The 24,398-nt window shown below is 41.0% G+C and overlaps 1 protein-coding gene across 1 annotated transcript; it reads left to right on the forward strand.

The window, feature by feature from the left end:
* Positions 1-3,801: 3,801 nt before the first annotated feature.
* oct2 (organic cation transporter 2) lies at positions 3,802-19,930 on the forward strand. The gene is made up of 11 exons (XM_036963051.1): positions 3,802-4,365; positions 7,907-8,010; positions 8,308-8,462; positions 10,053-10,221; positions 10,463-10,580; positions 10,924-11,039; positions 11,788-12,002; positions 12,864-12,972; positions 17,926-18,038; positions 18,353-18,452; positions 19,670-19,930. The coding sequence occupies exons 1-11, from the start codon at positions 3,934-3,936 to the stop codon at positions 19,683-19,685; spliced, it is 1,647 nt and encodes a 548-aa protein (XP_036818946.1). The 5' UTR covers positions 3,802-3,933; the 3' UTR covers positions 19,686-19,930.
* Positions 19,931-24,398: the final 4,468 nt, after the last annotated feature.

The raw sequence follows: 24,398 nt of genomic DNA on the forward strand, positions 1-24,398 counted from the left end.
ACAGGTCTATAGTGCCACTAACAAAGATAACTACCCACCCTGAAAGGAGGGAAAAGGGCTACCTAAGTATGATTCCCAGTCAGAGACAATGATAGACAGCTGTCCCTGATTGAGAACCATACCCGGCCAAAACATAGAAATTGTAACGGTTTTCTTCTGGTGAAAGAGAGGCGGACCAAAATGCAGCGTGGTTAGTTTTGTACATCTTTAATAAAGATGAAAATACAACAATCTACAAAACAAGAAACATGAAGAAAAAAAAACGAACCAGTCCTATCTGGTGCCACAAACACAAAGACAGGAACAATCACCCACAAAACCCAACACAAAACAGGCTACCTAAATATGGTTCCCAATCAGAGACAATGACTAACACCTGCCTCTGATTGAGAACCATATCAGGCCAAACATAGAAATAGACAAACCAGACACACAACATAGAATGCCCACCCAGCTCACGTCCTGACCAACACTAAAACAAGGAAAACACACAAGAACGATGGTCAGAACGTGACAGAAATAAAAAAACATAGAAAACAAAACATAGAATGTCCACCCCACATCACACCCTTACCTAACCAAATAGAAATATAAAACGGCTCTCTAAGGTCAGGGCGTGACATTACGGAGTACCACTCTCCATATTTTCAAGCATAGTGGTGGCTGCATTATGTTATGGGTATGCTTGTAATCGATAAGTACTGGGGAGGTTTTTAGGATAAAAGTTCAACGGAATGGAGCTAGGCACAGGCAAAACCTTGTTCAGTGTGCTTTCCACCAGACACTGGGAGATTAATTCACCTTTCAGCAGGACAATAACCTAAAACACAAGGCCAAATCTACAATGGAGTTGCTTACCGAGAAGACAGTAAATGTTCCTGAGTGGCCGAGTTACAGTTTTGACTTAAATCTGCTTGAAAATCTATGGCAAGACTTGAAAAGGGCTGTCTAGCAATGATCAACAACCAACTTGACAGATTTGAAGAATTTTCTAAAGAACAATGGGCAAATATTGTACAATCTAGGTGTGCAAAGCTCCGAAGACCTACCCATAAAGACTCACAGCTGTAATCACTGCTAAAGGTGACTCTAACAAGTTTTGACTCAGGTGTGTGAATACTTATGTAAATTCGATATTTCTGTATTTTATTTTCAATAAATGTGAGAAAAAAAATTGAAAAACATGTTTTCACTTTGTCATTATGGGGTATTGTGTGTATAATGGGTGAGAAAAAAAGGCTGTAACACAAAAAAATGGTGGAATAAGTCAAAGGGTATGAATCGTTTCTGAAGGCACTGAATAAGACTATCAAGACCCATGACAAAACAAACATGTTCTGTAGTAGCTGATCAGTCCAGAGATAAATCATATGATATTCCCTCATTTCTTATCAGATACCCTTGTGAATTATAATTTTTTTGTATTGCTTACAGATTTTAAGTTATGCATTTGAATAAATAGAATTTGAATATCAGAGCTTTGCTTTGATTTATAACCCCCCCCCCCCCCCCCAATTGCATTTGTTATCATGAATTGCTTGCTGTTGTATACCTTTTTTGAAAGTGTTTTGGATGCCGTAGATGTCAGTCATGTACCCATGCTTGGTTCTTCTACTGTACCTACTATGGTACATAAAGGTGCAGACATGCGGCACAGTTTTGATTGTTGTTGTTTAGCTCATGATTACAGATAACCTGGGTCAATTATTTCTAGGTAGTTCTTTAGTATCTTTTTTTAGTCTAGTGATCATTATGTATAAAATACTAATAGAACATTGTATTATGAAGAGCAGTATACCTGGGCATGTTATATTGACACGCTATTCTTTACGGTATATTCAAGACAGCTGTATCTTAGAGAATGTGAATTCAGTGAATCTGAAATATGTCAAAGCACACAACTTTCAAAATGAGTCCTCAGATCTTTTATTGCCTTTAATGTAAAGAAGATCTAGAAGTTATAAAACTTAGACTTTAATAACAGTTGTGACCATTAAAGCCAGATGTAGTAAAAGGGCAACTCTGCTGAAGAGCAGTGACCCGTGTATGGTCTGTCATGCAAAATGAAGAGTCCTGTTTATTACATCCAGATGGGTAACACATAGCTTCATATGAGGACAAGGTCTCCTTTGAACGTCCATGTTATCTACAGGGGCTGTCTCAAATGTCACACTATTCCCTATAGCCTAGTGCACTAGTTTTGACCAGGCACCTTATTACCTATTTAATGTGGGTTTAGGGTGTCATTTGTAAACATGCGAGGTTTGTCCTTGTCGAATAAAGAAATGTAATATCGTCCTGGAATATTGTTCCTATTTTGTTTCGGTGCCATGACAACGCAGTGTGTAGGAAAGACAAAAAGGAAATGAACTTCAAGGGGATTTTTGGGGGGCATTTATTTGTATTCAATCTCACATTCTGTACAAATCCTCAAAACAGTTATGTATTGACTTGTGGTTGTCTTATTATTATGTCCCGTGCCCCGGTACTCAAGGCCAAGTTAGGAAAATAAACAAGCTGTCCGTATCTCTCTTGAAATGTTGCGCAACTGGACAGACGAGATAGATTTTTAAATTGTTTTATTAAATTTTTTATTTTACCTTTATTTAACTAGCCAAGTCAGTTAAGAACAAATTCTTATTTACAGTGATGGCCTACCAAAAGACAAAAGGCCTCCTGCATGGAAGGGGGATTAAAAAATAACAAAAATAAATAGTCAAGATGACCTATTGAAACAGCCTTTGAATGCTTCGAATGGACTCTTGTGAGTTATATTGTCATGCTTTATATATTGAATTAAATAAAGTTGTGACATTTAGTCAGTTGTTCTATAAAATGATTTTATGAAATAAATAAGTCTGAGGGGATATTGTAGTCTGCATTATTTTTAGACTCTGAATATGTTTACTTTCATTTGATGTTCAACTCATTATTGTATAATATCTGTCACATATATTGTAAAATGTTCATGTTACATATTGCATGTTATATAGGCTAAATGCAATATGTTGCATATATATGTTGCATAGTGTACAGTGTATGGGCAGAGTACCAAGAAAAGGTCTCTCCCTTGAAGTCATCTACAGGCAGAAAACACTTCAGACTGTCAACCTATACAGATGTAGGATCTTAATTTGAGCCAGTTTGCTACAGCAGGAAAATAATAATGTAGCAACAGGACATTAGGATTATTATGTGGATTGGAATTAATGTATATTTCTGTTGGGGAAAATCAATTCTGAAATTTCAAAGTGTAACTTACAACCTGCAGAATCTTAAAAAAAAATCTCAAATACACTACGAGTTTTACATTTCTTGCACTGCAGAAAAGTTCTGCAACAGGGTGATCAAGTTAAGATCATACATCTGTACACATCAAGTTCAATGTACATTAGCCTACTGAGCCCACAGTTCTGCTTAGGTCATGAAGCCCCTTTCTTGAGTGTCTTCTCCTTCTCTTTGAGGGACTTTGAACAAGTCTCTAGACTAGCCCCACCTCTACTTCTACATATGTAGGATATTCATTTGAGACAGTTTGCTACAGCAGGAAAATGATCCTGAAGAAAAAGGAAATGTGAATTATTATAATTAAATGTTGTTGTTTTTTTTACGGGTTGTTAACATTTTGTTAGGGCAAATCAAGTCTGACATTTCAAAGTTGAAATTACAAACTTTAAAAGCATTTTTAAACATTGAATACGCTACAAGTTTGCATTTCCTGCTGTGCAGGACAATTATCAGCAGCAACAGAGTGATCAAATGAAGATTCTACATCTGTAGTAAGCTACAATTACGCATGGAGTCAACCTAACCAAATGATTGACTTGAACAAAAGAATTGCCTTGTCAAATTACTTGACCCTCTTTTTAAAAGGATGATGAGCCCTCTTCGCCACCAGTGACATCTGTCAACCCAAGATAAAGAAATAAAACAATGACGAATTTAGATGACCTGCTCGTCCACATCGGAGATTACGGACCATACCAAAGGAGAATCACTGTCCTCGGATCTCTGCCGGTGCTGACCTTCGCGTTCGTCCTCGTAGGAGTCGTGTTCTTGGGGAACACTCCCGTGCACTGGTGCCGGACCTCCGGGACAGAGCACATCCAGGATGAATGTGACTGGACAGACAAGGAGCTGCGTGAACTCACCGTCCCGCTGTTGGATGAGTCGGGACAGGGCGCATTGGGCACCTACAGCCGCTGCCAGAGGTTCGATGTGGCCTGGAAGTTCTGGAACGGCAGCCAGAGCAATTGCAGTGACCTCATCGACTGGCCCTTGATTTCTAATCTCACCCAGTTACCGGTAGTCGCGTGCGATAGCGGCTGGGTGTTTGATCCGTCTCGCACTACTATCGTTTCAGAGGTAAATTTGGTCTTCAAAAAACCCCGCTGTGTCTGGAAGTTCAGGAGCTCAAATTCTACTAAGAAATAATTGAACGAATGAATGAATGAATTCCTTTTATTTAACCTTCATTTTATCAGGGAGTCATAGTGAGATGAAATGTATATTTTACAGATGAGCCCTGAACTAAATTACAGAAAATACACCCATCAATTTAAATACAAAATGCAAGCAGAAAGAAAAACATGGTCATAAAAAACAAAGATATTCATCAGTAAAAAGGTCCTCAATCAGCCTTCTGAATTGACCTATAGGCATCAAAACAGCACATTTCAGGACATTTTGAAGATTGTTCCTCAATTATGATGCAAGAACTAAAAGCTGATTTTCCTAACTCAGTAGAGACCAACGGAATTTACAGAGTTCTCCATCCCTGAGACCAGGGGTGGTAACTCGTATGTCTAAAGTTTAGTGATGATGTTAGGTACAGTGGGATTTTTTTGTAAAGGAAAACATAGCAATGTATCACCCCACATGACATCAAAGAGGGACAACCAACTTTCTAGAATGCAGTGATGAGTGCTAAACTGTTGCCCATAATGAAGTGCAGTGCATTATGATAAACTGCATCTAACAGCTTTAATGAAGTAGCAGCTGTGTTCATATAGATGACAGTGGAGGATGATGAGGGGAGGATGGCTCATAATAATGCCTGGAACGTCGCAAATGGAATGGCAACCGTGTGTTTGATACCATTCTAATAATTTCGCTTCAGCCATTACCACGAGCCCGTCCTCACAAATGAACGTGCCACCAACCTCCTGTGATAAATGCTGTCGTCGTAGTCTTGGACAGATAGGAACTTTGACTGAATAACCTGCTTTCTACTACTTATCGAGAGGCAGAACCTATTTCTATAGAAAATTATTTTTATTCTCAGCTTCTTAAGTATATTTAAAACCAAATCATTTTAGACTTATTTACTGGGTGACTTTCACTTTTACTTAAGTCATTTTCTATTAACCCCTCAATATGCTTTTTAAAAGACAGCGTTTCATCTATCCAGGGACATGATCAATATGGACACCATCCAAAGTACATATGCTCAAATCATCAGAACTGTTTTTATGGTGCTCTAGACCTATATTCACTAACGTAGTACTACTGCACCAAGACTGCCGTGCAGAGCACAGAATAAATATCACTCCACAGAGAGAAGCACCAGATTGAATTACATGCAACTTTCTAGAGTTTTCCCTGTTAGTTAAGACTATCGACGTTTCTCTTAACTGTGACAATTGTGATCGAATCAACAAAATATTAACCTCTCTTTCAATGCAACATACCGAAACAAAACGAACTATGCAATATATTTTATTGTAGGCAGAACGCATCAGAGTTGGATTCTATTGCACCTGACTCAGCTGTACTGTGCACAGACTCGTGCGGAATAACCAATCAGCGCTGCAAGTAGGCCTTTATGCAAATAGTCCATTGCCATATATGGATCTGTGTCTTTTACTTGTACAGCAGGAGCGGTCGCAGGTAGATGCGCTTGTCATGAGATCAAAGAGAGAGCGGCATGTAGCCACATGTGCACGTTTTGTTCATATCCTTTGCTAGCTAGTGAGTTATTAGCTCAGTTATATATCATTTGTAGTCAGCAATGGAAGTGATTGCTTCCTACAAGAGCACAACTACAAGAACTGTAACTTAAAGCAGGTACTGCCTCAGTGTTCACAGTAAAACTGTAACTTAAAGCGGGTACTTCCTCAGTGTTCACAGTAGAACTGTAACTTAAAGCAGGTACTGCCTCAGTGTTCACAGTAGAACTGTAACTTAAAGCGGGTACTGCCTCAGTGTTCACAGTAGAACTGTAACTTAAAGCAAGTACTGCCTCAGTGTTCACAGTCAACACGTGCTGGAAGTTGCACAGATTAATTTTTTTTACAGACATGTCGATATTGTTCGTCTAAAAAGTAAAGGACCCAAACCTTTTGTAATATCCAGGAAACCTGATTTAGCACCATCAGTAGATATGCATTGAGTTCTGTCTGTCAAGTAATTTATTAGCCAGTTACATGCAGCCTGGTCTAGGCCAATTAAGAAATGCCTCTGAATTAGCAGTGAGTGATCATCAGTATCCAAAGCCTTTGACTGGTCAAGGTTGAGGGCAGCAGAATGTTGCCCTTTATCCATACAATTAAGCACATCATTTATAACTAGGGCTGCAGCAGAGATAGTGCTATGACCTGGTCTAAAACTTGACTGGTGTACATTTAGAATAGATTTGAAAGATAACATAGACACAGACACTTGCATACACACAAGCGATAACATACACACTATACACACACATGATAACATATGCACTAAACACACGATTACATATGCATAGGCCACTCTAACATAAAGGCCTGATTGGTGGAGTGCTGCAGAGATGGTGGTCCTTCTGGATGCTTCTCTCATCTCCACGGAGGAACTCTGGAGCTCTGTCAACATAGGTTTTTGCCAAGGCAGCCATCATTTTTTTTGCCAAGGACCCATAATAAATACATACAAATATTTAAAAATCATAAATGGGTTAATGGTTCAGCAATGAGGGGGGCAGAGAGCTGCTGCGAAAATGGATCAAGCATATCGGATCAAGCATATCAGCCCAAGTGGATTGTTTTATATACATCAATCACAAGCACGGCATCTAGCACATCACAGATAGTAAATTGCTGAAATGAAAACAAAGATTCACTAGAAGTTGATGTGTTACCCGACAAGTCAGCTAGAGGCTGGGAGTGGGAAGAGCAGTCGATTGACTGACCAACGTCAATTAGACCACGGTTTCTCTCAAATAAAAATACGTCTGAGATAAAATGATGATTAAAAGCATCACTCATCCCATTCTTCTCATTTATGATGCCAGCGTCAGACAAAACTCGCTTAGGCAGGGAAGGAGAGGAATTTATAAGCTTTAGTGCAATTGACTGTTTTCTAACATTTAGAAGGATCACCAGCAGATTCAGAGATGGAGCTTTAAAAGTAGCTTGATTTAGCTTGTTTAATCGAGATAGTACATCTGTTTCTCAATTGTCTGAAAAATGACCCGTCCACTACAGTCTTTGGCCCAGGCCTGATTTCTCATCTGAATAAGCTCAGATAACTCAGAACAAAACTAAGAGTTAGATCTATCTTTCACTCTGAATTGTTTAAAAGGGGTGTGTTTATCTGCCAGAGAAACAAATAGGAAGGATACATGTTCTAGAGCCAAGTCAGGGTCAGGAATGAATTCATTACAATCTGTTGCAAGTGCATGGTCAGTAAATTTACTGAATAGCCTATTATTCAGGATAACTACAAATACCAACAAAAGTTAAAGTGCAACATTTATCATTGATAATTTGACAGCATGTCAGCATCAGTGAGAAGGGTCACTCCTTCATCTTAAACTAAGCATGACGTCACCCCCTTGAGCAAGGATCTGTTTTCTCAGCAATATAAAAGGTGCATTTGTCACCAATATACATCATGTTATCTATGTATTTACTCGTTTCTTTATCTATCCCAGTTTTCCTTAGTGTGTGAGGATTCATGGCTTGCAGATTTGATTCAGGTGTCCCTGGCTGGAGGGTTCTTCATTGGTGCTTTTGTCACTGGATACTTGGCAGACAGGTACACCAGCATTTTGTTTCAACACTGTGATGATAATAATACAGAGCATCAATCAATGTAAATGCCTCCAAAGCAGCTGTTTATTTACTGTAAATAAATACTGTCAAGATAACATGTATAGGTATTATGGGATCATTCCCCTTATGCAGCAGAGTAAAAACACAGTTAGGTAGGTTACTACTGCCTTTCTGAAGTAGTAGCCTACCTTTCCTTAAAAGTAGTTATTCGGACATGCTACTTAATCGTTTAAATGATGTCAGTTGCATTCTTCCACTTTCATTATTCCCCCTCCAACAGGTTTGGAAGGAAGCCCTGTTTCATCCTGTCTATGTTTGGCCTGGGGGTGTCAGGGATAGTTGTGATGCTGTCACCCTCTTACCCCCTGCTGCTGCTCTTCAGAGTTCTCCAGGGCTTCTGTTGCAAGGGAGCATGGACAGTCAGCTATGTGTTTAGTAAGTTCTTTATTGAAATCACAGTGACTGGTATGGAAGCACCAGAATCCAGCCTTTATTAAATGTGAAATACTGCTATGTAAAGGAGGTGTTCTCTGCTCTTTGTTGACTAGAAATGCAGTCACATATAACATCACTGAAACACATGGGCATTGTTTTTACAAAGTAAAAATGTATTAATAATATATGCAAAATTATAAATCACGGAACACAAAAACAGAACACAGGAACACAGAAAAATAGGAACACAGGAACACAGAAAAATAGGAACACCGGAACACAGAAAAATAGGAACACAGGAACACAGAAAAATAGGAACACAGGAACATAGGAACACAGAAAAACAGGAACACAGGAACACAGGAACACAGAAAAATAGGAACACAGGAACACAGGAACACAGGAACATAGGAACACAGAAAAATAGGAACACAGGAACACAGAAAAATAGGAACACAGGAACACAGGAACACAGGAACATAGGAACAAAGGAACACAGGAACACAGAAAAATAGGAACACAGGAACACAGGAACACAGGAACATAGGAACAAAGGAACACAGGAACACAGAAAAATAGGAACACAGGAACACAGGAACATAGGAACACAGACAAATAGGAACACAGGAACACAGGAACACAGAAAAATAGGAACACAGGAACACAGGAACACAGAAAAATAGGAACACCGGAACACAGAAAAATAGGAACACAGGAACACAGAAAAATAGGAACACAGGAACATAGGAACACAGGAACACAGGAACACAGGAACATAGGAACACAGAAAAATAGGAACACAGGAACACAGAAAAATAGGAACACAGGAACACAGGAACATAGGAACAAAGGAACACAGGAACACAGAAAAATAGGAACACAGGAACACAGGAACACAGGAACATAGGAACAAAGGAACACAGAAAAATAGGAACACAGGAACACAGGAACATAGGAACACAGACAAATAGGAACACAGGAACACAGGAACACAGAAAAATAGGAACACAGGAACACAGAAAAATAGGAACACAGGAACACAGGAACACAGGAACATAGGAACACAGAAAAATAGGAACACAGGAACATAGGAACACAAAAAAATAGGAACACAGGAACACAGGAACACAGAAAAATAGGAACACAGGAACACAGGAACACAGTCCATACAAGGTTTTTTATAATTATTTTTATGTATTTTTTTTATTTAACCTTTATTTAACCAGGAAGGGCTCATTGAGATTTAAAATCTATTTTTCAAGAGCGTTATACAGACAAACAACATGAATACCAGACAAACAACATAAAAAACTACAAGTAATCTAGTAAAAACCATAGAATTCACAAGATAATAACAAAATCAAAAACAGCAAATTAAAAACATTGACAGGTCAGGCAATCAGTCTCAAGATCATTCATTGGTGATTTAAAAATACCAATCGGGACAAGTTCTTCCAGTTTTTAGGTAGAAAGTCAGCGTCCATATTAGTGTTCAGAGGAATGATAAGGGAGGTTTTGTGCTCCGTTCTGTACCGGCTCCTGCTTTGACGTTTCTGTTATTGTGGTCTTTCTTGTTTTTGTCTTTGATAGTCATTGAGTTCTTTGGCTCAAACAACCGGAAGTTTGTCTCATTGCTGTCCCGCACCTTTTATTCCACTGGGATGGCCATCCTACCTCTCTTGGCATACTTATTGCCCTCCTGGAAAACCCTGCAGCTGGCCATGAGTCTCCCCTGCTTCATCTTCATCACTTACTTTTGGTAATATGTCACACACACACACACACACACAAACGCACACACAGCTGACAGGTGACAGTTGTTGTTCTGGCCACCAACCATTGTGACATGACTTATGAAATTGGAATGCAAAATTATACTTTATAAAAATGCAATCTACCTTGATGATGCTATAGTGTGTGGTGTCCAGGGGTTTGAGTAAAACCTATGAAATTAAGCTGATTATTATTAGAAAAGAATAAAAATATATTTTCCATTTCAGGCTCATTCCAGAATCTCCTCGCTGGTTGTTGTCACAACGAAGAACCAAAGAGGCTATGAGGATCGCTAAAAACATTACCAAGTGCAATAAGAGAACTGTCCCTGAGAATTTTAGAGAGGTTGCCTACTTTTGATTTCTGAAACATCTTGTTGTGCTTCAGGGAGCTCTCTTCGGAGTAGTGTCTGAAACATCTTGTTGTGCTTCATAGAGCTCTCTTCGGGGTAGTTTCTGAAACATCTTGTTGTGCTTCAGGGAGCTCTCTTCAGAATAGTGTCTGAAACATCTTATTGTGCTTTAGGGAGCTCTCTTCGGAGTAGTGTCTGAAACATCTTATTGTGCTTTAGGGAGCTCTCTTCTGAGTATGGTTATGGTTCAATTATACACACACTGGGGGGGGGGGGGGGGGGGTCGTCAGGCATATCGTCAGGCAAATCACTTATCACATATCAGTCTTTTTTCAGTTTGATCCTCTGGAGGAGAAGCAGGAGCAGGAGGCAGAGATAAGTCGTCCGTCATTCATGGATCTGTTTAGGACGTCCAACATGAGGAGAAACACTCTGATCCTCATCTACGCTTGGTAAGAGACAAGCCAACTGGGCAACAAGATATCACGGTCTCACTTAAGTATTTAACGTTTGTCCAGTGCGGGGGTAAACGTCAAATTTGGAAGGTCAAGTTTAGGCATTAATTCCCAAATTTTGAAGGTAAGGGTTAAGGTTTGAGACAGGGTTGAAACAGAACAAATTTAAACCAGTGCCGAGCTCTGGGATTGAACCTGTGACTTTTCCTCTATCCCATCCACAACACATATATATATATTTTTTGTCAATGGTTGTGTGGTGATGTCTACAAACAAAATGAATGCACAATGAAAGGTTTTGAATGTTAAACTGGTTTCGTTACACAAGTGTTTACCAGTTTGGATGTTTGTACTAAGAGTTTAGAAAATTCACCACATACACAAAATAACTGTCATGGCTGGTGCCAGGAATGTGCACTGTACATGATGTTTACTGTTACACTCAAAGAGTTTATTTGTAATAGACTAGGCTGCATTCAGATGCAGTTTGTATCATATCATGCTGCACTCAACTGGAGAAAAATATTTTACTGCATTTAATTGAACAAATGCCACACATCCTCCTCATCACCATGGAAATGAAATGATGTTGTGCCAGGTGAGTGCCGCATGCTGTTCCGTGACGCCCGTCAAATAATACTTTATCTGTACATGAAGTCCTCAGATCAATGAATCAAAAACATCACCCTGTCTCTGTCATGGGCTACATTCCACATGAACCTCTCCCTGCTGGTCTTCCTCCAAGGTTCACGAGCGCAGTGGTTTTCCAAGGGTTGGTTCTCCGCCTGGCGATCACTGGAAACAATATCTTCCGGGATTTCTTCATCTCTGCAGCCGTGGAGCTGCCCACCGGCCTCATCTTCTACCTGTTGGTGGACAGGGTTGGACGGAGACCTCTCATGGCTGTGTCTAACTTCATAGGAGGAGTCGCCTGCTTCATAGTGCCCTTCGTCTCAGTAGGTGAGTTGGTATTTGAATGTATTATTTGAAATAGGAGAATAGAGACTTGTCCACTTTCTGCATTATTATATTATTAAGCTCAGAATGCAGATGTTATGGTAGAGGGGAAAAAGTGAGAAGTGGTTGGGGTGGGATTCAATCCCACGTTGCTCCTGGTGGTGGCATTTCAAGCTGAAGATGGAGGTCAACCAATTAAAACTCAGTTACACAACTCTGATGATAGCTGACATGGTGAAGCACCAATTAAAACTCAGTTACACAACTCTGATGATAACTGACATGGTGAAGCACCAATTAAAACTCAGTTACACAACTTTGATGATAACTGAAATGGTGAAGCACCAATTCAAACTCAGTTACACAACTCTGATGATAACTGACATGGTGAAGCACCAATTAAAACTCAGTTACACAACTCTGATGATAACTGACATGGTGAAGCACCAATTCAAACTCAGTTACACAACTCTGATGATAACTGACATGGTGAAGCACCAATTAAAACTCAGTTACACAACTTTGATGATAACTGAAATGGTGAAGCACCAATTAAAACTCAGTTACACAACTCTGATGATAACTGACATGGTGAAGAACCAATTAAAACTCGGTTACACAACTCTGATGATAACTGACATGGTGAAGAACTGAAAATGAAAATGATGGATTCTGAGAGTTGCTTTTCCCCCTTTTATTCGTTTTTATGTTCCTCTCTTTATTTCTGATCGTTTACTTTCGTTATGAGATTATCTGTTGTATTCCCATCCTTAACATTTCTGGGATGACCATTCTGCTTAATTTGGCCGTTAAAATATGATGGGTAGTTTAATCTATTCACCCTTCTCTTTTCATCTTCTATAGACTATCTGTGGCTGAAGAAAGCCATAGCAATCATTGGGAGGCTTTCTGTCGCCATTGGATTTGAGACGGTCAATTTTGCCAACTCTGAGCTGTATCCAACACCTCTCAGGTGAGAGTAGGACCAAATAACAACATCAAACTCAAGTCATTAATGCTGCTCAAACCTAACGTTTTTACAACCTGGATTACATACGGGTAGTTAATGTTGTAGTACTCGGGACCTGTCTCGGTCTTGACTCGGTCTTGTCTCGGTGTCATGCGGTCTTGACTCGGTCTTGTCTCGGTGTCATGCGGTCTTGACTCGGTCTTGTCTCGGTGTCATGCGGTCTTGACTCGGTCTTGTCTCGGTGTCATGCGGTCTTGACTCGGTCTTGTCTCGGTGTCATGCGGTCTTACCTCGGTCTTGTCTCGGTGTCATGCGGTCTTGACTCGGTCTTGTCTCGGTGTCATGCGGTCTTGACTCGGTCTTGTCTCGGTGTCATGCGGTCTTGACTCGGTCTTGTCTCGGTGTCATGCGGTCTTGACTCGGTCTTGTCTCGGTGTCATGCGGTCTTGACTCGGTCTTGTCTCAGTGTCATGCTGTCTTGACTCGGTCTTGTCTCGGTGTCATGCGGTCTTGACTCGGTCTTGTCTCGGTGTCATGCGGTCTTGACTCGGTCTTGTCTCGGTGTCATGCGGTCTTGACTCGGTCTTGTCTCGGTGTCATGCGGTCTTGACTCGGTCTTGTCTCGGTGTTATGCGGTCTTGACTCGGTCTTGTCTCGGTGTCATGCGGTCTTGACTCGGTCTTGCCTCGGTGTTATGCGGTCTTGACTCGGTCTTGTCCCGGTGTCATGCGGTCTTGACTCGGTCTTGTCTCGGTGTCATGTGGTCTTGACTCAGTCTTGTCTCGGTGTCATGCGGTCTTGACTCGGTCTTGTCTCGGTGTCATGCGGTCTTGACTCGGTCTCGTCTCGGTGTCATGCGCTCTTGACTCGGTCTCGTTACCACATTATGACTCGGTCTCGTCTCGGTGTCATGCGGTCTTGACTCGGTCTCGTCTCGGTGTAATGCGGTCTTGACTCGGTCTCGTTACCACATTATGACTCGGTCTTGTCTCGGTGTCATGCGGTCTTGACTCGGTCTTGTCTCGGTGTCATGCGGTCTTGACTCGGTCTCGGGCAAATGAGGACTCGCAATTTCTTCACGAGATCAGCTGAGACCAGCGGAGTAAAAAACTCTGAATTATCCGTTTCCATTCAGTCAACACATAAAACCGCCTCACCAGTCCAAACATATACACCATTCTTTAAACATTAATATCTTAACAGCTTTGTCTATTATAGACATGTTTGTGAAGTGGCAAACCTATAGGCCTTCAGTAAGTGACAGGTTGGTGATTCTGAAAGGACAGCATCCGTAATACCAGCGCACTCATGTAAGAGAGGGCACTTTTTGTAAAACAGAAAGGGACAGTGTAGTAGAGGGTATACACAGGTATAACCGTGTACCCACTTTTTGTCAGTGGGCATTGCGTAAACTCACTTCTTAATCCCTACTGATGTGTATCAAAGTAGTGTAGTGGAGGTGTATGATTAGTACAAAAGAGAAATTGTGCACAAAGTAGCTTACCCAATCGCTAAGCACGTGGAATATATTCACATAGCCTAGTTTCAACAGAATCTGCAGGCAGCAAGAGTGTTCAGCTCTCAACTGGTTTGGGCATGCTACCGATGTCATTCCATGCCAAAATCAGCCAGAACCTGACAGGCCCACCCAATGGGGAGTCAAGACCTGACAGGCCCACCCAATCAGATTGATGTGGTTTAAGCATTGTTGAGGACTTAGACCATCAAATGCTTGCATTTTTTCTATAAAAACAAAATTGTGATTTTGAGAGTGAAAATCTGACAAATCTATAGGAAAACACAGGATCTTTCACTCAGGGGGCCTTTCTCTGTTATGGGCTACATTCTACATGAACCTCTCACTGCTGGTCTTCCTCCAAGGTTCACAAGCACAGTGGTTTTCCAAGGGAGGTCCACATGAACCACTCCATGATTGATTGGACATTGATTGGACATGACCGTTTGGTAACTTTCTGGCAAAATTAGAGTATACCCACATCTCCAGGCACCAGTACACCACTGCACAGGGCTGATGGAAAGACAGCAGTCACACACAGCATGATGTTAAATCACCACTACTCCATTGGATAGGGCTGATGGAAAGACAGCAGTCACACACAGCATGATGTTAAATCACCACTACTCCATTGGATAGGGCTGATGGAAAGACAGCAGTCACACACAGCATGATGTTACATCACCACTACTCCATTGGATAGGGCTGATGGAAAGACAGCAGTCACACACAGCATGATGTTACAGCACCACTACTACATTGGATAGGGCCGAAATGTACAACTATTACTTTCCATTGCACAACAATGTCGCATTTAGCACACAAAGTAACCGGTGAGTTTGAAGTGGAACTGACAATGTTTTAAATACTTTGCAGATATGAAACAAACAGACAATCATAAATAACATCAGTCAAAAATATAAAATTCCCAATTTATCCTACAAAACTAATAATAACCATAAGAGGTTTTAAAATATGTCCTATTTGACTCAACGTTCCATGACGTACATTAAGGCATTGTTGTCAGAATAGATGGATGCAGTTCAATGCATGATTAATATAATTCACCAATACAAAACAAATATTGCTATCTGGTTGTAAATCACAGCTGGTCTGGTACATAGTTTGTTGCCTCCATTCGGGTTGCACTGTTTCAGTTTCAATGACTCAATATTCTGGACAAAAACGGACGAATGTAACTAAGGCTGGAAATGTCAATACAATCTAACTAGCAAGGGCAATGATCACAAGTCTCTTCAGTGTTAACGCTTTCCTTTCCAATAAAACCTCAAGAGATTAAATCAGAACATCATTGAAAATAATAATATAATGATAATTATTATTATAATAATTATTTGTATAAATCCTTAGCCCTTCTCTAAAGGAGTAGAAGGCCCATTGTTCCCCACTGTGTTTGGGTTAGTAATAATTTGTATAGTGGCTCTATTTTCCCCCAGAATGCATTTTTTCACTATTCTAAATGTCCTAAGAATCCAGATGTTGTTGTGAAATATGAACACAGAAATACAGGACATTTAGAACTCTTATTATGGTGATTATTTGACAAAATTACAATCACGGTCTTGTCTTGAAATGGACTCCCATTTTTTTGGTCTCGGTCTTCTCCGGTCTTGGTCTTGAGTCTCGCTTTAGGCGGTCTCGAACACAACACTGCTGTCATATATACAGTTGAAGTCGGAAGTTTACATACACCTTAGCCAAATACATTTAAACTCAGTTTTTCACAATTCTTGACATTTAATCCTAGTAAAAATTACCAGTCTTAGGTCAGTTAGGATCACTACTTTATTTTAAGAATGTGAAATGTCAGAATAATAGTAGAGCGAATGATTTATTTCAGCTTTTATTTCTTTCATCACATTCCCAGTGGGTCAGAAGTTTGCATACACTCAATTAGTATTTGGTAGCATTGCCTTTAAATTGTTTAACTTGGGTCAAATGTTTCGGGTAGCCTTTCACAAGCTTCCCACAATAAGTTGGGTGAATTTTGGCCTATTCCTCCTGACAGAGCTGGTGTAACTGAATCAGGTTTGTAGGCCTCCTTGCTCGCACACGCTTTTTTAGTTCTGCCCACACATTTTCTATGGGATTGAGGTCAGGGCTTTGTGATGGCCACTCCAATACCTTGACTTTGTTGTCCTTAAGCCATTTTGCCACAACTTTGGAAGTATGCTTGGGGTCATTCTCCATTTGGAAGACCCATTTGGGACCAAGCTTTAACTTCCTGACAGATGTCTTGAGATGTTGCTTCAATACATCCACATAATTTTCCACCTTAATGATGCCATCTATTTTGTGAAGTGCACCATCCCTCCTGCAGCAAAGCACCCCCACAACATGATGCTGCCACCCCCACAACATGATGCTGCCACCCCTGTGCTTCACAGTTGGGATGGTATTCTTCAGCTTGCAAGCCTCCCCCTTTTTCCTCCAAACATAACGATGGTCATTATAGCCAAACAGTTCTGTTTTTGTTTCATCAAACCAGAAGACATTTCTCCAAAAAGTACGATCTTTGTCCCCATGTGCAGTTGCAAACCGTAGTCTGGCTTTTTTATGGCGGTTTTGGAGCAGTGGCTTCTTCCTTGCAGAACGGCTTTTCAGGTTATGTCGATATAGGACTTGATTTACTGTGGATATAGATACTTTTGTACCTGTTTCCTCCATTATCTTCACAAGGTCCTTTGCTGTTGTTCTGGGATTGATTTGCACTTTTCACACCAAAGTACGTTCATCTCTAGGAGACAGAACGCGTCTCCTTCCTGAGCGGTATGACGGCTGTGTGGTCCCATGGTGTTTATACTTGCGTACTATTGTTTGTACAGATGAACGTGGTACCTTCAGGCATTTGGAAATTGCTCCCAAGGATGAACCAGACTTGTGGAAGTCTCAATTATTTTTCTGAGGTCTTGGCTGATTTCTTTTGATTTTCCTGTGATGTCATGCAAACAGGCAATGAGTTTGAAGGTAAGCCTTGAAATACATCCACAGGTACACCTCCAATTGACTCAAATTATGTCAATTTGCCTATCAGAAGCTTCTAAAGCCATGACATCATTTTCTGGAATTTTCCAAGCTGTTTAAAGGCACAGTCAACTTAGTGTATGTAAACTTCTGACCCACTGGAATTGTGATACAGTGAATTGTTGTAAAAATGACTTGTGTCATGCACAAAGTAGATGTCCTAACCAACTTGTCAAAACTATAGTTTGTTAACAAGAAATTTGTGGTTGGTTGAAAAACTAGTTTTAATGACTCCAACCTAAGTGTATGTGAACCGTAACAGTAACATGCAATAATACACATTGGAATATGTGTAAACACTGCTGTATGATCGAGTGTTTGAAGAGAATAATGAAATCGTATTGATATGACGTAGTGTTCTGTATATCAAGACTAATATCGCTTGTATTTGACAGAAACCTGGGCGTGTCTGTGTGCTCATCAGCCAGTGATATAGGAGCAATAGTTGCCCCTTTCTTGCTCTACAGACTGGCCAGTATCTGGCAGGAACTGCCTCTCTTCCTCTATGGTATTTCACAATTGTATTTTACATTTTTCAAATATATATATATATATATATATATTTGCATTTATTTTGTATTTTTGTGCCTTTTCCTTTGCAAAGATTCCTTTGCACCACCACTCCCCTTTGTTGAGTGCCCTCCTCTTCTTTGCATATTTTGTATTTTAGAAATACATGCAGATAAATTGATGAAGAACATATTATTAAACTCTCACTTTGACGTCAAACGATTGATCTTACTGTGATATACAGCTCACATCTCTGCATCTCAGAACGGTCAGCTCCACTGCTTGACAATACCGTACCATGTCTATCTGTAGGTGTCATGACCGTGTTGTCCAGTGGACTGGTCATGCTATTACCAGAGATGAGAGGCATCGATTTCCCTGAGACCATAGAAGACGTGGAGAACTTAAATGGGTATGTTTGTGCTTATGTTAATGTTAATGTTAATGTTAATGTTACTGTTACTGTTAATGTTAATGTTTGTGTTTATGTTTGTGTTAATGTTAATGTTACTGTTACTGTTACTGTTAATGTTAATGTTTGTGTTTATGTTTGTGTTTATGTTAATGTTAATGTTAATGTTAATGTTACTGTTACTGTTAATGTTTGTGTTTATGTTTGTGTTTATGTTAATGTTAATGTTAATGTTACTGTTACTGTTACTGTTAATGTTAATGTTTATGTTTGTGCTTATGTTAATGTTAATGTTAATGTTAATGTTTGTGTTTATGTTTGTGTTTATGTTAATGTTTGTGTTACTGTTTATGTTAATGTTTATGTTTGTGCTTATGTTAATGTTAATGTTAATGTTACTGTTACTGTTACTGTTAATGTTTGTGTTTATGTTTGTGTTTATGTTAATGTTAATGTTAATGTTAATGTTAATGTTAATGTTACTGTTACTGTTACTGTTAATGTTAATGTTAATGTTTGTGTTTATGTTAATGTTAATGTTAATGGTAATGTTACTGTTAATGTTTGTGTTTATGTTTGTGTTAATGTTAATGTTAATGTTAATGTTACTGTTACTGTTACTGTTACTGTTAATGTTAATGTTAATGTTAATGTTTGTGTTTGTGTTTATGTTAATGTTTGTGTTACTGTTTATGTTAATGTTAATGTTAATGTTAATGTTTGTGTTTATGTTTGTGTTTATGTTAATGTTAATGTTAATGTTAATGTTACTGTTACTGTTACTGTTAATGTTAATGTTTGTGTTTATGTTTGTGTTTATGTTAATGTTAATGTTAATGTTAATGTTAATGTTAATGTTACTGTTACTGTTAATGTTTGTGTTTATGTTTGTGTTTATGTTAATGTTTGTGTTACTGTTTATGTTAATGTTTATGTTTATGTTTATGTTAATGTTAATGTTTGTGTTACTGTTTATGTTTATGTTTATGTTTATGTTTATGTTAATGTTAATGTTTGTGTTAATGTTTGTGTTAATGTTAATGTTAATGTTTGTGTTAATGTTTGTGTTAATGTTAATGTTAATGTTTGTGTTTGTGTTAATGTTTGTGTTTGTGTTAATGTTTGTGTTAATGTTAATGTTTGTGTTTGTGTTTATGTTTGTTTATGTTTATATTAATTAGCATTAGTCCCTTATTATGCACTCTCTGTGTTACCAGGAGGAGATACAGATAAGTCTCAAAAGGAAACGACGCCAACAGAAGTAACAGAAAATAATACATCATCTAACATATTTCATATATTTTGGTGAATTTCATACAGTATACACACACATTTATACACAGTATACACTGTTACTCCGCGAGTTTTGGGAGGAAGTGACTGTAAAGTAGAATTAAGAGAAGAGAGGAGCAAAAATGAAAAACTTTTTGTCTGTAAAATGTTTATAGCATCATAAAATAAAATGTTTCATACCATAACAATTGTTTGTTTAATTTTATACCTATGATAAATGTGATATTGAAAGTAATTGTGTACTGTAATACATTTTGGAAAATTAAAACTGATGGAATGATGGAATACAATAGCATTTTCAACATCCAGACGACAGTAGCAAATATTTTTATAAAAAATTAGGGAGTAGATCAGCTTTATTATTGCAGATAGATTGTGGCTTCTATCAATGTAATCGTCTGCAGCATTTCCAATCCCTCATATATAAACTACCGTTCAAAAGGTGTAGAACTCCTTCTCATTCAAGGGTTTTTCTTTATTTTTACTATTTTCTACATTGTTGAATAGTGAAGACATCAAAACTATGAAATAAAACATATGGAATCATTTAGTAACCAAAAAAGTGTTAAACAAATCCAAATATATTTTATATTAGAAATTCTTCAAATAGCCACAGATGACAGTTTTGCACACTCTTGGTATTCTCTCAACCAGCTTCACCTGGAATGCTTTTCCAACAGTCTTGAAGGAGTTCCCACATATGCTGAGCACTTGTTGGCTGCTTTTCCTTCACTCTGCGGTCCGACTCATCCCAAACCATCTCAAATTGGTTGAGGTCGGTAGATTGTGGAGGCCAGGTCATCTGATGCAGCACTCCGTCACTCTCCTTCTTGGTAAAATAGCCCTTTCACAGCCTGGAGGTTTGTTGGGTCATTGTTCTGTTGAAAAACAAATGATAGTCCCACTAAGCCCAAACCAAATGGGATGGTGTATAGCTGCAGAATGATGTGGTAGCCATGCTGGTTAAGTATGCCATGAATTCTAAATAAATCAGACAGTGTCACCAGAAATGCACCCCCACACCATAACACCTCCTCCTCCATGCTTTACGGTGGGAAATACACATGCAGAGATCATCCGTTCAGCCACACTGCATCTCACAAAGACATGACAGTTGGAACCAAAAGTCTCAAATTTGGACTAATAAGACCAAAGGACAAATTTTCACTGGTATAATGTCCTTTGCTTGTATTTCTTGGCTCAAGCTATTTTTCTTCTTGTTGGTTTCCTTTTTGTAGTGGTTTCTCTGCAGCAATTCAACCATGAAGGCCTGATTCACACAGTCTCCTCTGAACATTTGATGTTGAGATGTGTCTGTTACTTGAACTCTGTGAAGCACTCTGTGAAGCATAATATGGACTTGGTCTTTTACCAAATAGGACTATCTTCTGTATACCCCCCTACCTTGTCACAACACAACTGATTGGCTCAAACACAATAATAAATAAATAAATTCCTCAAATTAACTTTTAAGAAGGTGCACCTGATAATTTAAATGCATTCCAGGTGACTACCTTATCTTTCATGCATGTTAACATTAGAAGCCTGAATCTTGGTTTAGGAAGACCACCAAAAACACTGACATTTTCATCCCTAACTATAACATTTTCCGACTGTTACGGTGAGTGAATGAGGACCCAAAAGCGAACTAACTTAAACAGAGCTTCTTTAATAACCAAACATAGGTAGGCTCAGATAGACCGGCAGATTCCGACAGGACAGGACAAGGTTACAGCAAACATGACGATAGTCTGGCTCAGGCATGAAACACAACAAACAAGAATCCGACAAGGACAGGAACAAAAACAGAGAGAGATATAGGGGACTAATCAGAGGGAAAAAGGGAACAGGTGGGAAACGGGGTGACGAGGTAGTCAGGAGGAGACAAGGAACAGCTGGGGGAAAGCGGGGGAGAAAAGGTAACCTAATACGACCAGCAGAGGGAGACAGGGTGAAAGGAAAGGACAGAGACACTACATGACAATACATGACAGTACCCCCCCACTCACCGAGCGCCTCCTGGCGCACTCGAGGAGGAAACCTGGCGGCAACGGAGGAAATCCTCGATCAGCGCACGGTCCAGCACGTCCCGAGAGGGAACCCAACTCCTCTCCTCAGGACCGTACCCCTCCCAATCAACGAGGTACTGGTGACCACGGCCCCGAGGACGCATGTCCAAAATCCTGCGGACCCTGTAGATGGGTGCGCCCTCGACAAGGATGGGGGGGGGGGGGGGGGAAGACGAGCGGGGGCGCGAAGAACGGGCTTAATACAGGAGACATGGAAGACCGGGTGGACGCGACGAAGGTATCGCGGAAGAAGAAGTCGAACTGCGACAGGATTAATGACCCGAGAAATACGGAACGGACCAATGAACCGCGGGGTCAACTTGCGAGAAGCCGTCTTAAGGGGAAGGTTCTGAGTGGAGAGCCAAACTCTCTGACCGCGACAATATCTAGGACTCTTAGTTCTACGCTTATTAGCAGCCCTCACAGTCTGCGTCCTATAACGGCAAAGTGCAGACCTGACCCTCTTCCAGGTGCGCTCGCAACGTTGGACAAAAGCCTGAGCGGAGGGGACGCTGGACTCGGCGAACTGAGATGAGAACAGCGGAGGCTGGTACCCGAGGCTACTCTGAAAAGGAGATAGCCCGGTCGCAGACGAAGGAAGCGAGTTGTGGGCGTATTCTGCCCAGGGGAGCTGTTCTGACCAAGACGCAGGGTTGCGAAAAGAAAGACTGCGTAAGATGCGACCAATAGTCTGATTGGCCCGTTCTGCTTGACCGTTAGACTGGGGGTGAAAGCCGGAAGAGAGACTGACGGAAGCCCCAATCAAACGGCAAAACTCCCTCCAAAATTGAGACGTGAATTGCGGACCTCTGTCCGAAACGACGTCTGACGGAAGGCCATGAATTCTGAAAACATTCTCGATGATGATTTGTGCCGTCTCTTTAGCAGAAGGAAGCTTAGCAAGGGGAATGAAATGAGCCGCCTTAGAGAACCTATCGACAACCGTAAGAATAACAGTCTTCCCCGCTGACGAAGGCAGTCCGGTGACAAAATCTAAGGCGATGTGAGACCACGGTCGAGAGGGAATGGGCAGCGGCCTGAGACGGCCGGCAGGAGGGGAGTTACCGGACTTAGTCTGCGCGCAGACCGAACAAGCAGCCACGAAGCGACGCGTGTCATGCTCCCGGGTGGGCCACCAAAAACGCTGGCGAATGGAAGCAAGCGTACCCCGAACGCCAGGGTGGCCGGCTAACTTGGCAGAGTGAGCCCACTGAAGAACGGCCAGACGAGTAGGAACGGGAACGAAAAGAAGGTTCCTAGGACAAGCGCGCGGCGACGGAGTGTGAGTGAGCGCTTGCTTTACCTGCCTCTCAATTCCCCAGACAGTCAACCCGACAACACGCCCCTCAGGGAGAATCCCCTCGGGGTCAGTGGAGGCTACTGAAGAACTGAAGAGACGAGATAAAGCATCAGGCTTGGTGTTCTTAGAGCCCGGACGATAAGAAATCACGAACTCGAAACGAGCGAAAAACAGCGCCCAACGCGCCTGACGCGCATTAAGTCGTTTGGCAGAACGGATGTACTCAAGGTTCCTATGGTCAGTCCAAACGACAAAAGGAACGGTCGCCCCCTCCAACCACTGTCGCCATTCGCCTAGGGCTAACCGGATGGCGAGCAGTTCGCGGTTTCCCACATCATAGTTACGTTCCGACGGGGACAGGCGATGAGAAAAATACGCGCATGGGTGGACCTTGTCGTCAGAGAGGGAGCGCTGAGAAAGAATGGCTCCCACGCCCACCTCTGACGCGTCAACCTCGACAACGAACTGTCTAGAGACGTCAGGTGTAACAAGGATAGGAGCGGATGTAAAACGATTCTTGAGGAGATCAAAAGCTCCCTGGGCGGAAACGGACCACTTAAAGCACGTCTTGACAGAAGTAAGGGCTGTGAGAGGAGCTGCCACCTGACCGAAATTACGGATGAAACGACGATAGAAGTTCGCGAAGCCGAGAAAGCGCTGCAGCTCGACGCGTGACTTAGGGGCGGGCCAATCAATGACAGCTTGGACCTTAGCGGGATCCATCTTAATGCCTTCAGCGGAAATAACAGAACCGAGAAATGTGACGGAGGAGGCATGAAAAGTGCACTTCTCAGCCTTCACAAAAAGACAATTCTCTAAAAGGCGCTGGAGGACACGTCGAACGTGCTGAAGATGAATCTGGAGTGACGGTGAAAAAATCAGGATATCGTCAAGGTAAACGAAAACAAAGATGTTCAGCATGTCTCTCAGGACATCATTGACTAATGCCTGAAAGACAGCTGGAGCGTTAGCGAGGCCGAAAGGAAGAACCCGGTATTCAAAGTGCCCTAACGGAGTGTTAAACGCCGTCTTCCACTCGTCCCCCTCCCTGATGCGCACGAGATGGTAAGCGTTACGAAGGTCCAACTTAGTGAAAAACCTGGCTCCCTGCAGGATCTCGAAGGCTGAAGACATAAGAGGAAGCGGATAACGATTCTTAACTGTTATGTCATTCAGCCCTCGATAATCTATGCAGGGGCGCAGAGACCCGTCCTTCTTCTTGACAAAAAAAAACCCCGCTCCGGCGGGAGAGGAGGAGGGGACTATGGTACCGGCGTCAAGAGC

Source organism: Oncorhynchus mykiss, chromosome 25 (genome assembly GCF_013265735.2).
Source record: "Oncorhynchus mykiss isolate Arlee chromosome 25, USDA_OmykA_1.1, whole genome shotgun sequence".
NCBI classification, from domain to species: domain Eukaryota; kingdom Metazoa; phylum Chordata; class Actinopteri; order Salmoniformes; family Salmonidae; genus Oncorhynchus; species Oncorhynchus mykiss.